We start from the raw sequence: 14,181 nt of genomic DNA on the forward strand, positions 1-14,181 counted from the left end.
GCCCGGGATGACTGTGAAATCACACGTGTGTTGCTTTAAGCCACTGGAGCAGTGGTACTTTGTTACACAGCAACAGACTAATACTCAAGTGGGAAGAAAGCCTCTCCACCACATTTTTTCCAAACTATAATGTTGTGTTCGAGGGGGCAGCATGGCAAATGAGATAATCCGCCATGTTCCTGCACCCCCTCCTCCTTCCTGTTTCAAGCCCTGTCAGGCCGGTACCAAACGGCCAGGGACAACTGTCAGATGTGATGTGCTCTGCAGCAGGCAGAAATGAATCACGGAAAGGGGACCCTCCCACTGGCCCCCTGAGAGTGTAAGAAGTTAGGGCTGGACTCAAGGTGCTCTGGGGTCAATGAGGGTAAAAGTACTCATGGCCACGACACTTCTGATCGTCAAATGATACCAGGGTGGAGAGAAGTTATAATGAAACCACGGCTAGCCGGGAAACACAGATGAACACTCAAGTGTTCCCTTTAATGTCATTTTATTTTCGTTTGTGGAGACCAGTGGAAGAAAAAAAACCTCATAGATCCTTCCGGACATTCTCAAGATATTGGGAAAATGAATGCAAAACTTGCATAGATGGGGATGCCCACCGTTTGGAACTTCAAGATCTGAAAGAGGAAACAAAACAAAGCACATGGGACCTTTAGGATGCACAACTGCCCTCTAGAAGGGGGAGGGGAAGGCGAATGAGTGTGTGTTGGTTCCCCACGCTGGCTGCACGTTCACATCACCTGGGGACTCTGGACCAAAATAATTTAACTAAAACTTAACTCAATAGAGGGTGCAGCTTGATGAATTTTCACCATGGAAGCACAGCTGTGTGGCTACCTCTCTAGTCAAGGTGAAGGACACTGCTGACACCTTCAAAGACCTCCTTCCTGTTCCCTCCTGACCAACACCTCAGCCTCTCCCAAGTTCCCACATAAGTAACTGCTGTTCCGATCTCTAACACCACAGAAAGTAACCTGGGAAGCTTCTTGAATTCCTGATACCTGTCACCCCCCCCCCCACAAAAAAAAAGAGTGTCTGGTCCCTGATCAGGGGGTGCTCAGGCCTGAGGAATTCTTAAACACCCCAGGCAATTCTGGTGTGGTGGGCTGAGACTTACTCACTGGGTTTTGTTTTGTGAACTTTTTTATTTTGGGGTGAAAAGTTTACAGAACAAATTCCTTTTCTATTCAATAATATATTGTGTTTCGTGACACTGCTTGCAATCTGCTCAATGCGACAGCACTCTCCCCACCTCCTCCCTGGGCTCCCTGTTCCCATCCATCCTTCTTTCCCGTCTCCTCCCACACGAGACCCAAAGGGCAGCATTTACCCTCTGGTTTAAGGCAACTCTCGCTGCTTCTAGGGCAGAGAGCAAGGCTCCTGGACCTCCTAGAATTTACAGCTCAAAGACTTCTTCCTCCAACTACAAATTAGGCTCTCTGGAACGTTCTGGACAGTGCAGTCAGCAGCCAGCCTAGGTAGCTTAGCTGTCCACTGGGATAGGTGAGGCGAGTGCCCTTTGAGCTAGGTGGGCCTGGGCTGTGGATTTTGGTGGAACTGATGGGGTGTGACAGGCACCAGTGGCAGTGGAACAGCAGATGCACTCTGCTGGACCCCCCCCCCCTGCAAAAAACACATTTTTTGATGTTTCTAAAATGGATCTGGAGTGACCCAAAGCAAGCAGTCTGATTTGGGATATAGTTATCAGTTACCCCAGCATTTCGTTCTAGAAGGTTCTCTTGATCCTCATGTGCAGGTGTGATGAGCCTTAAGGAACTGAGCAAGCCACCTGTGTACACCCCTGGAGATAACCAGTCACCCCCAAAAAGGGGGGAAAGAGATGCAGAGAAAGAGTGAAAGGGAACTAAAAGCAAAAGACAAACCCTTACGTGGCTTTTGCAGGACGGCTTGCGGAGCCCAAACTTCTGTGTGATCTGGTTGGTCCTGAACTCCTGCCACCTGTCGCCCACTAGGGTTTGGGCTCTGATTTCATACTTCACCAAGCGTTCCGCTCGCATGTTCACCAGGCTGTCCTCACAGAGCGGGGAGGAGAATTCCAAGTCTGTGTGTCTTATTCTCTGCAAAGAGGGTGACCCTTCAGGTGGAACTGTGACTGGGATGACCCACAGGAAATGAAACCTGGTCTCTGGCATGGAGACCCTCACATGTAACATGTGCATAGAGCAAGAGGGCATCTCCCAAGTGGTGCCATTTCCTTGGGTCACAGCCATGAGTTGACACATGAGCCTTCACCATACCCCATACTCAAACCATGGCCAATGGGCTAGGGTTTGGCCTGTCCAAAAAAATGCCATGAAGTTAATCTGTACTGAATTGGAAGGTCTTCATGATCACTTTGCCCAAATTTAAAAACCAACATACTATGCCTGTGAGCATTCTGATACAGGTTATTAGATAATTCATCCCTTCCATCCAGACAATCCATTGTGTAGGGGACTTCATAGCATGCCTGAGTCACTGAAGACCAAGAACTAGGGCCCAAGGAATCAAGTGACTTCTTAAGGGCACTGATCGAGGTAGTGGCAAAGCTGGGGCTAAAGTCTGCTTTCCTCATTCACGCATCCATTCCTTCGTCCAGCAGTCCCATCAGCCAGCCATTTAAAGCTCCCTTGTGGTGGCACAGTGGTTCAACGCTCAGCTACTAACCAAAAGGTCGGCAGTTCAAACCTACCAGCCCCTCTATGGAAGAAAGATGTGGCCGTCTACTTCTGTAAAGACTTACAGCCTTGGAAAACCTGTGCTGTGCTATGAGTTGGCATTGACTTGACAGCAGTGGAATGTTCCAGGGACTATGCTTGGCAGTGGTAATACAAGCGTTCCTTAGAAGATATGGCTTCTCAAGGAGCATGCACTTAGAGAGAAGAGACTTAGAAGCACATCCCAAGTGGGACACACCCCTGTCATCTTCCTCCTCCTCCTTTTCCTCCTCATCATCACCATGAACACATACAATGTTTCATGCGTCAGGCCCCGTTCCAGCCCTTTGCATAAATGAACACTTTGATCTCACAACCATCCAGTAAGGTAGGTCCTATTACTTCCTCCATGTTGAAGGTGAGGACACAGACACAGGGAAGCCCATGGGCCTTACCAAGGCCATATGCTTGACAGGGGCACGGACTGCAGACTCTGTTCTCCCACATGACACTCTCCTGCCCCTAAAGTCCAGCGGGAGTATCGAGGTGAAGTTGCCCACCCTGCCAACTCCTGGCGTCCTGTCCGCTGCATTTCCAATGGTGGTCACCCAACAAGCAAGGTAAGTATGGGCTTTCTTATGTTTACACTGTTCACTACAGATGAGTAAGTAAGCATAAGTATGCCCTTGTTTATGTTGCTTATTGAATACTCAGCCCCATGTACTTTGACATGCTAAGCAAGATCATTCCATCTCCCACCTGCCTGGCACTACCCCCCCCCATGGAAGAACAGCTATCTGTAAAGCATCAGCCATGAGGTACCAACTGCAGGGAACTAAGCCCCAAATGTAAGTCAGAAGAGTAGGATTTTATCAAGTAGAAGCCATCTGAACATGAAGCTGTAACTCTGAGACCCTCCTCTGTTAAATGTGTTAATCGTACCTGGCTCCCAAGGTTGTCGCATGAATTAAATGATGGTAAATGATATCACCTGGCTTACTACATTTTTTAAAAAACACTGCCATCAACTTGATTCTGACTCATAGCAACCCTACAGGACAGAATAGAACTGCCCTATAAACGCTATACATCTTTATGAAAGCCGACTGCCTCATCTTTCTCCCACGGAGTGGCCAGTGGGTTTGAACTGCTGACCTTTTGGTTAGCAGCCAGATGCTTCAATCACTGCAGCACCAGGGCTCCTTGCTTACAACACAGTCCATATGAATGATTAATTAGTGACTACTCAGTTACGATGACTTCAGTATTAATTGACTGAATCTAACAGTCTTTGGAGGCTTACCTGCCTTGTGCTCTGTCTTACCTGCATATAAAAACTATAAGAGGAAACATCATGTCTGACTCCTTTTATCTCAAAGAAGAACCCGTACACAGCAATCATTTCTGAATGAGTTGTATATTCCTAAATTGTGGAAGACGAACGACAAAGGGAAGAGAAAAACGTTCACTCTTCAGAGGTGTGAAGCAGAGCAAGACAAATTCCAGCTACAACAACAAAAGCGACTCATCTGACCACTGATCTCAAAAGGAAAATACAAGAGCAATTTTGGCCCAGGAAGTGCAACTGCAAGGACTTCACAGGTCCTGAGGTGAGCACTCAGTGACAAAATGGTTTACTTTGCACAAGGTCCTTAGTGAGGAAAAGGAGGAGCAAGGCATGTTTTCAGATGACTTGTGGCCTGCAGACTTTAAAAGAAAGTCTTGTTCCAATTTGATGGGTCTAAGAGACTCTCACAGGCCCTGGTTGTGCATTGGTTAAGTACTCGACTACTAACTGACAGGTTGGCAGTTCGAACCCACCTGCTGCTCTGCAGGAGAAAAGACCTGGTGATCTCCCGTAAAGATTGCAGCCTGGGAAGCCCTGTGTGGCAGCTCTTCTCTACCCTGTGGGGTCACTGTGAGTCAGAGTCAGCTCAGTGGCAGTAAGAGATTCTGTAAAGTCATAGCACTCGCAAGAGGCCCTGGCCCTTGCAGTCTATACTCTGTCTGTCCACAGAGTCTGCAGGTCTCTACAGCTAAGGCGGGACCCAGCCCACTCAGGCCTGGCCTAGAGGGAAGTCTATGCTAGATTCAGGGTCCCAAGTCCCTGAATTCTTTGGAGATCACCTCTAGGAGGGCTCTAAGGAAGCCAGCAGTTTCCCAGAGAATTGTACATATTACAGAGAACCTAGGGTGAACCCACCAACTCCTGACCCTCCCCTGGACACTAAGTTCTGAGGGGCTTTCAGTCAAGGTCCTCAACTGACAAGCCACTCCTCTGATTCTGGGCTCCATCAAAAATAGCCACCCTGACTAGTTTCATCCCTGCAACCTTAAACCTGGATTCCCAATGGGGCCTCCTGTTGAGCCAACTGGCAGCTGCTGATGTGTGTGGGACAGAGGGTGACAGATTCATCCCAGTTGGTCCTGTCCTTTCCCAGCTTTAGGAATGAAAGTTCCAAATCCCAGAGAAATCCCTCAGTTTTGGGAAAACCAGGATAGTTAGTTACTGGGTCATAAAGGATTGACCTTGCCCAAAGAAAGGTTTTTTAGTTAACCTCCTAGCCCTTGGAATGTCCTGTCTGATAAAAGTGTCTTTGTTTACCTGGCATCTTGGGCCACATCAGGTAGTCTATACTAACAATGTGATTAATGGTGGGGTTCTTGGGCCACACAGTAGCAGCTTGACCACTGGAGGGGCTGGAGACGAAGGTCAGCCAAGTGGGTGGTCGATCATGTCCACGTGACCACCTCCAATGGACACCCTAGACACCTGGGCTTGAACAAGCTTCCCTGGCTGCCATACTGTGTGTGTGCTGTCACACACGGTTGCTAGAAAAAGTCAATGCTTTCCGCATCACTCCACTGGGAGAGGACAACTGGAAGCTCGCACCTGGTCTCTCCTGGATCCTGCCCTGTGTGCCTCTTCCCTTTGTTGATTTTAACCTGTGTCCTTTCATTGCAATAAACTGTAACCATAAGGGTAACAGCTTCGCCAAGTCCTTCTAGTGAATACTCTGAACCTTGGGGACTTCCTAAATTGCAGTCATCGTAGCAGGGAAATTTGGGACAGGCACATCAGATTACTGAATATCCATCCTGTCCCAGGCCCTATCTTGTTAAGTCTGTCTAGGAGGCAGTGAGCAGACAGAGGAGACAGCGAAGGCTGCCTCTTCTCCTCTGACCCTGCTCCTGGAGAGTAAGAAGTGACTACCCACTGTGTACAAAGGTCCTTAACCAACACAAGAAGGGACATTCTTCACCTTGTATGGGTCCAGTTCTCAGTACCTGGGTAAAGAACATCCCAAATCGCACAGCCTGGGTGGCGAGATCTTTCAACTGGGCCATGTCACCCCCGCTCTCAAGCTGAAAGGGAAGCACAGTTTACCAGCAGCCTAGTCCCCTAGAAATGAGCACCCTCAGCATCTTCATGTCCTCGATGGCCCTCTGATCCCACAAACCTTGCCATATTCAACAGGCCCTTTTCTCACTGGACTCCATCTTCAGCCACTCACCTGGCACCCTGTATTTACTGAAGACCAGCCATGTGCCAGGTACAGCGCCAAGTGCTTTTAGGGGATGCAAAGATTAAAAAAAAAAACAAAAAAAAAAACCATGCCTCCAAGCAGTCCCACTGGGGAATAGAGTAACTGCTGTCAAAGTCAAGCAAGTACTTGAGTGGCACACGGCAGCTGCATGGTGCAGTGGGGAGGGGATGGAGCCAGACTTCAGCAAGGTGAGATTACATGGGGGACAAAGCGAAGAGGTGGGCAGAGAGGGATCGGAATTGCACAGAGGGAGGCAGCTGTATTCCTGAGGCGTCCAGGCCCCAGGAACTGTCCTCTCTTGGTCACCCCTCCTTTGCTCTGGCCCCTGTCATTCCTCAGAGAAGCCCTGGTCCATGGAATCTTCCTCTGCTTTGAAGGCAGTGCTGGGCACTGTGGTTGGCCTATAACAATAGGTGTCTGTTGTGCTGAATTGAATTTTAACTAGTGACGCAGAAGTCTCCAGAATGCAAACACTGCCCTGCTTCATCTCTAAGAGCACATGATGGGAAACACACAAGAAAGATGGCAGTTTGCACAGACAATTCACAAAGGGGGAAATACTACATGGAAAAATATCCATCTTTATGAATCAAGGAAATGCATATCAAAACATGAAGTGCCATTGTTCACTTCTCAATGAACAACAGTGATTTAAAATGATAATGCTCTACGCTGATGCAGATGTGCAAAGCAAGCCATTCCATGAACTGCTGGAGGATGAGTAAATGGGCCCCAAATCTGTTCAAGAACAAACTCTGTATTAAGAACAAATGCACATTCCTTTCTGTGCCACTATTTCTACTCTTGAAAATCCCCTGGAAGAAAATGATTCTAAATATAGTAAAATCAACCAGGAGGTGATTCACCATCCTGTCAACTATAATGGTTAGCAATTAGAAATATCCTAAATTTTCTACAGTAAACGAATGACAAGGTAGCATTTGTTAGGGGACATCCTCTTGGTGGAACAGTTTCTAGTTATTAAAAATGGTGTTAGGAAGTGAGTTAAACTAAGTGCATTAAAAAAAAAAAAAAAAAAGCCCAGAAAACAAAAAGCAACTGAAAGGTAATAAATACAGTGAGATGTTAACAGTGGTTGTCTTTGAGTGATGGCTCTAAGGGTTTTGTCCCCCCCCCCTTTCTTAAATTTCTCTGCATTTTTTAAACATAAAATTTAAATTTAAAAGCAAATATTACATCTGAGTTTGTCAGGAAACTCAAGGGCGGTGTGATGGGCAGATGCCCTAAGTAGCTAGAGTCTAAGGTGAGACCTCCTCCCTCTTCCGTTGCCTGGTCCTTCCTACTCCATGCACAGGAAGATCTGAATATATGCTGACCTCAAGGGCCCAGAAGTTTCAAATGAAAAACATCCAAAAAAAGCAAAGTCAGAAAGGCAATAAATTTTGAGCATGGTAAGCACCGGCGACTCACCGCTTGGTAATGGTTGGCTGTGATTCGGATCAACACGGCCTCCGGGAAAAGGTTAATGTGTCGTAACTCCTCCAGATCCTTGCCTTGGAAGATACACAGAGAGGACGTTCAGAAGGTTTTTCCATTACAGAACTTCAAAAATCACATTTACAGAAAGAAAAGGAGGAAGTGAAGAATGGAGGGTGAAAGGAAAAGTGTGGGTTTTATTTGGGATTTGATTAAGAAAACATCACGGAAACACTATGGTTGTGTTCAGTCTCAATTACTTTTGTACCTCAAATTATTCTCTTTAAAAAATGTATACACACGATTCAGAAACAGATAGTGGTGATGGTTGCATAATTCATGTCACTGAAGTGTGTATGTGAACATGGCTGAAATGGCAAAGGTTTTGTTAGATACATTTTGCCACAATACAAAATAACCTGCACATAAATTTCCAATGGAATGAATGAATGCATTCACTTTACATTGAGACTTTTCTATACGAGACGTTAATATTTTAAGTATAATTTATATTCCCAATAGTCCTGCAGGAAGGTATCACCACCACTCAGACACCCCTGGGGAGTTCTTGTGAGTGGCTGTTGAAGGAGAAGCCATTGGTAGCCCTCAAAGTACAGCTCTAACTAGCCACCCACACTCCCCAAAGATATTTCAGTTCTAACAGTAGTATGGGAAAAAAATTATTACTGAGAAAAAAGGAGGAAGAGCAAGGGTATGCTTGGTCCAGTTTTCATTTTATTTGTGTGTGTATGTGACAAAAAGGAATTGCTTCTGTTTTAATTTTTCTTCCCACACTTTCCTCTGGGAAGACCACTAGCATAGGAATCACTAAGGTGAGAAGTACCAAATGGAACATTACAGAACACTTTCTTCCAAAGTGCCCACAACTTCCTGGCTGCAAGTCCTGCCTGGAAATGGAGGTGTGAGATTGGAGATTTGGAATGTCTAGAAGCAACTTGGAAAAAACTACCTGGCTCTGTTGACCATCCCTGGGTTTCAGATCTATTTGTTATATTTGGATAGCTGAAATGGTGTTGAAAAGGTCTCACATAGCCTTTTAGGCACAAAGGTCTCACTGGGGGCCTCCTGGGCTGTTCCAAAACACACTCCCCAGTAGTCCCTCCTCTTTGCAGGCCCCAGTTGCCTTTCCCCACAGTGCCCGGAGCAGGAGGGTGAAGGAACACAGCCTGTGTCTGCAGCACAGACCCTACATTGTCTCCAAACTGCTAAACAGATGAGCTACTACATGGCAATCAAACAACCTGTGGCAGCTCTGCTCTGCTTCCTCTCACATCAGCCCCTTCCACCCACCATCTTATCTCACGGAAGCCTGGTTGTTCCCATTTTACAGACAAGGAAACTGAGTCTATAAAAAACAGCTGGGAGGTGACAGCTTAGTACTCATTCCCTTTGGAAACATCTGGTGGGGCTCCCCCAGGAGTGGCTGCAGGGGGGAAGGTCCTGCTTTCCCGTGAATTGGCGATTCCCACACTCGTGTGGGCCAGGACTTACCTCTGGTGATGCCATGCAGACGCAGACAGAGAAAGAGTGGCATCCAGGTTTGTCCTGGGTCCTGGTCCAAAAAGGCACAGTTCCTGGGAAAGCTTAGCAGAGGCAGAGAAGGAAATGCCTTCAGATGAACTCTCCTTGGGACCAGCCAAGGCATCCCTGGGTGATGCAAAGTGTCAATATGCTTGGCTGCTAACCAAAAGGCCATGGGTTCAAGGCCACCCAGAGGCACCTTGGAAGAAAGGTCCGGTGATCTACCCCCCAAAAATCAGCCATTGAAAACCCTGTGGAGCACAGCTGTACTCAGACACACATGAGGTCACCATGAGTTGGAATCAACTCGGTGGCAACTAGTCATAAGTAAGGGGATGCCGAGGAGACTAGGAGCTTCCCCAGCTGGGGGCAGATGGCACCCAGCTCTCTCTGATGCATGGCAGCATCAGATAACTTTGTGGAGTTACCTGGAAATTATAATAAGGCAAATGGTTATTCCCTTCTGTGTACACAGTAGGTACCAAGCAAATACTTCTTGCATGACTGACAGGAATACATGTTATGTTTATAGAGGGTTTTAATGTACATGCTCTCACTTGAGGCTTGAAAACTTCCTGTGGGGCCAACAGGGCAGGTATCATGAGCTCCGTTTTTCAGATGAAGAAACAAAGGTTCAGCCAGAACTTGAACTCAGGACTTCTGAGCGAATCAGGCACTTCAAAAATACTGTTGTTGTTGTTGTTGTTATGTGCCGTTGAGTTGGCCCGACTCATAGTGACCCCTCCTTGGGTTTCCGAGGCAGTATCACTACAGAAGTAGGATTGCCCAACCTTCCTTCCGAGGAGTGGCTGGTGGGTTTGAACCGCCAGCCTTCTGGTTAAAGTGCCTTAGGCACTATGCTACCAGAGCTCCTTCAAAAGTGCTGTTGTTGTTGTTATGTGCTGTCGAGTCGGACCTGACTCATAGCGACCCCTCCTTGGGTTGCCAAAGCAGTATCACTATGGAAGTAGATAGCCCAACTTTCCTTCCGAGGAGTGGCTGGTGGGTTTGAACTGCCAGCCTTCGTGTTAGCAGTCAAGTGCCTTAGGCACTATGCTACCAGAGCTCCTCAAAAGTGCTAGTTGGTAGAATTAAAAAAAGGAATAAGCTCGGGGTAGGGGGTGGCTAGCTTTAGCAGCTGGTTTTGCCATCAGCTGGGCACAGTCAGTGCTCAGCTGAACTCCAGTTAATTTCCACATGTGGCTGGAGGGCAGAGCTGGGTGGAGAAGACCCACGCCATCCCCCAGAAGACAGGCACACGCAGACACACACCCACCACCCTTGTTCTGACACAACTTGCTTCATAAAATGGCCACTTCTCACAAATGAGGACAACAGGATCATTTTTCCAACTCCCTTCAGAAATGCAAAGTCACTCCCTCGAGGCAGAGCCCGTGGAAGCCCAGCCAAGGGCCCTCTGGGATGACTTTTCCATGAATCAAGAGCGAGGTCCAAATCACAGCCTACCCGGCTGGGCTCACCTGCCCAGAGCCACTTTATCTTCACAAGATCTGGGAATTCCTGGGGTTCTGGCAACTCCTCCACATCTCAGCAGCCCCAGAAGAGAGGGCTGGGGGTGCAGAGGAGCTGCGAGAGGGGATGGGAAAGGGATGCAAGATGAGCACACTCTGACTCAATGATTATTATTGATTAGAATCCACCATGTGCCTGCTCTAGGGATGGACAGATCAGACATCAGTAAAGGAAGGGGCTGTTGACCCTGGAACCAACCGTCTGTGGATGTGGCCTGTGGAAGGCTCCCCAGAGCTCTGCATGTCTCTGAGAACATAGATCTGGGCCGAACAAAGAACGTCTTCACACCACGGGCCACTCTTGGGATCTCCTTCCACAGGCCGCTCTGGGGGCCTCCTCCTTTTCTGTCTCTCTCTCACCAATTACAGCATCACAGCCAGCCAGGGTGGCAGCAGGTGCTGAGAAGGAAGAAGGGATGGAGCTGAGGAGCCTCCCTGACTAGCGAGTGCTCCCGTGATGAGCCAGTGCTGGGCGAATGAGCAGTCCTCCTGGCAAGGGCTTCCACAGGCTCCGGTGAGCGTGTCTGGAGTGGCATGTCTAACACAATCCAGTCAGCCTCGGAGGAAGGGGACAGGCCTGGAGGAAAGCATTTCCCCTGCAGCCCAGAAGCAGCAAGACTGCCACCCTGCTGCTTTGTGTGGATTGAGAGGCCACTAGGCTGTGGGGGCACAGGAAGGAACCAAAGCCCTGATTTCTCCCTTTGAGGGGCTCCTAGAGCCAAAGTCCACCAGGTAGGACCCTTCTCACCCAGAGAACTCAGGAAGAGCTTTGCTGAGACAGATGATTAGACTTTATGACCCCACTGGGCTACAGGGACATGGTATTGATTGCTACCACCATGGCTGCCTGGGAGGAGTCATGCGTCGTGAACTCATTGTCTAGCCAGGCTTCAGGTCCCCATACTTGGGCCCTGGATCAGACAGAACAGGTTCTAGTCTTGTAGCTGCAGCTCTCTGAGCCTCAGTTTCTTTCTCTGTCCAGTGGGGGCAATAGCCACTCTTTCCCCACTGGGGATCTGGGAGAAGGAAAGGTAAGAGTGCTTGGGAAGCAGCCGGCACCCGGAAGAGTGAGTTCTTGATGCCCACTAACTGCTGTTACCACAGTGCTTGTGATTAGCACCGTCATACTCCCATCCAGGCAAAAGACCTGGACTCACGTGTGGGACTGTCCTTGGGAGCATTCATTATCACCAGAAACATGGGCGCCCCCAAAGGAAGAAAACAGTAGCCTCCACTGCCAATTTTCCAGAAGCTCAAAGGATTGGAGAGGTATACTCCAACCCCAAGGAGCTGTGGTGGCACAGTGGTTAAGCACTCAGATGCTAATCAAAATGTAGGTGGGTTAAAAATCCATGGGAGAAATATGTGGCACTCAGCTTCCATAAAGATGACAGCCTTGGAAACCCTGTGGGTGCAGTTCTACTCTGTCCTGTGGGGTCACTGTGAGTCAGAATCAATTTGACGGCAATGGGTTTGATTTTGGTCCAATTTCCCACAGTCAGTCAGTCAGTCAGTCAGTATAGTCTTGCCCTTGGAGCCTGGTGAGCTCCATTGTTGCCAGGAGAGCCAGGGTTCTGATGGAGCCTCTGAGTTCAGCCCAGCACATTGTCCACCTGACGTGGTGCCTCTCAGTTGTCTTGGTGCAGAGGCATCTGCTACTCTTTGGCCCAATGATGAGCATATATGTGCCTGATACCATCTAAAGCAGGAGGAAGTGGCTGCTAAGCCTAGGACTTCTTGCAAGGCTATGTGGGTAGAATCAGAGGCTAGCCTGATGATTTCCCTTGGTGCAAAGTTCTGTCTGTGCAAAGACCTCTTACACTTACTTTTCTGGGACAAACTTCAGGCATGCTTTCTGCCTTCCAAAGTTTACCAGGGAACCCTTGGGGCTAGTGGTCTCCACTCCTCCAGAGCAAAACAGAAAGTAGGAAACCAAAGACTCACAGAAGAAACTAGTTTACAAGACAAATTGTCTACAGGAACCATGGCCTGTCTACCCTGAGATCAGAAGAATTAGATGGTGCCCACCTACCACTACAATAGATGGGCCCTGATAGAATGAAAAAAAAAAACAAACAAAAAAAAACCGTGGAACAGAACCTCAAATTCCTAAACAACAATAACGGGAAACAAAACGAGACCTACTGGTTAAGACTGGAGGACTCCCCAAGAGTATTGCCCTGAGACTCTTCAAACCTTGAACCAAAATTAACCCCTGAGGTCACCTTGTAGCTAAATAATAAATTGGCTCAAAAAACACAAAAAGCACCCATAAGTACTTTGCTCCTTTAAAAAATCACCTATATGAGACCAAATGGTCAACAATTATTTGAAAACAAAGATGAGAAGGGGTGGAGAAACTAGATTAATGGAAATGGAATAACCAGAATGGAAACAATCAGACTGTTCACCCATTGTGAAGAATGTGATCAATGTCTCTGAACAGCTTGTGCAGAAATTGTTGAATGAGAATCTAAACTGCTGTGTAAAGCTTCACCAAAAACAGAATGAAATATTATTAATAAAAAGAAAATGAAACCCTTGGGACATGACCCTTTGGGGAAGGCAGTTTACAGTTACTTGATACTGAGAGGCACACCCTGGGTTGGCTCTGGGTCCTGCTCACAGACCCTGGGGACAGATCCCCTGGGGACAGATCCCCTGTAGACCGCCTGAGTCTCCTCTGACTGGGACAGACATGTGACTCGAGATGCCCACAGCCACACCCTTCTCACTTCCTCCATCCCGTCATCTGCTGGAATCACTCACCCTCCCTGCTGAGCCTAAGACCCACGCCCTGTAAACCCAGCACTTCAAACTGTAGCCTGAAAAAACAAACTTTGTGAATATTACTCAGTCATGAAGAGAAATGAAATACATGTTAGGATGACGTGGATGAACCTTGAAAATTTGATGCTGGAAGAAATAAACCAGACACAAAAAGACAAATGTTACATGACTCCACGTCTATGAAATGCCTGGAACAGGCCAATGCATAGGGACAAAAAGTAGACTGGAGGTCACAAGGGGCTGGAGAGGGTGTGGGGACAGAAGAGGGGAGCTACTGCTCAGTGGGTACAAAGTTTCTGTTGGGAGGGATGAAAACTTTTTAGAAATGAACAGTGGATGATGGTTGACAAAATTGTAGCTGCTAACGCCACTGGATCGTGCACTTAAAAATGATTAACATGACACTGTTTATATTTAACCACGATGTATTCTTCAAAGTTAGGTAACCTCAACACACACACACACACACACACACACACTTTGTGGGCAATAACGCACAATGAGAAGAGAACTGTGTTGTCTTCAAAATGTTAGTCTGTGTAGATGGCCTGGGCACCTTCCCAAAGAACCAAGAAATGTCCCTCTGCCTCCTGACACCAGCAACCATTCCCCAAATCATCACCATGGCCGCCTGTCCAATGCTCCTATCACTCAGCACCTCCTGCCAAGTGC

General features: G+C 47.7%; 1 protein-coding gene across 1 annotated transcript in view; it reads right to left on the bottom strand.

The window, feature by feature from the left end:
- Positions 1-551: 551 nt before the first annotated feature.
- The window catches only part of BTBD16 (BTB domain containing 16), a 57,937-nt gene continuing 44,307 nt past the window's right edge, over positions 552-14,181 (bottom strand). Inside the window, exons 11-16 of the mRNA XM_042780409.1 lie at positions 9,158-9,249; positions 7,640-7,722; positions 5,949-6,026; positions 3,985-4,083; positions 1,893-2,081; positions 552-620 (exon numbers count right to left, since the gene is read on the bottom strand). Of these exons, the coding sequence (XP_042636343.1) occupies positions 552-620; positions 1,893-2,081; positions 3,985-4,083; positions 5,949-6,026; positions 7,640-7,722; positions 9,158-9,249 (610 nt within the window). The remainder of the gene's footprint in view (positions 621-1,892; positions 2,082-3,984; positions 4,084-5,948; positions 6,027-7,639; positions 7,723-9,157; positions 9,250-14,181) is intronic.

This window comes from Orycteropus afer, unplaced genomic scaffold (genome assembly GCF_000298275.1).
Source record: "Orycteropus afer afer isolate SDZICR_OR568_19922 unplaced genomic scaffold, OryAfe1.0 scaffold00038, whole genome shotgun sequence".
In the NCBI taxonomy this organism is placed as follows: domain Eukaryota; kingdom Metazoa; phylum Chordata; class Mammalia; order Tubulidentata; family Orycteropodidae; genus Orycteropus; species Orycteropus afer.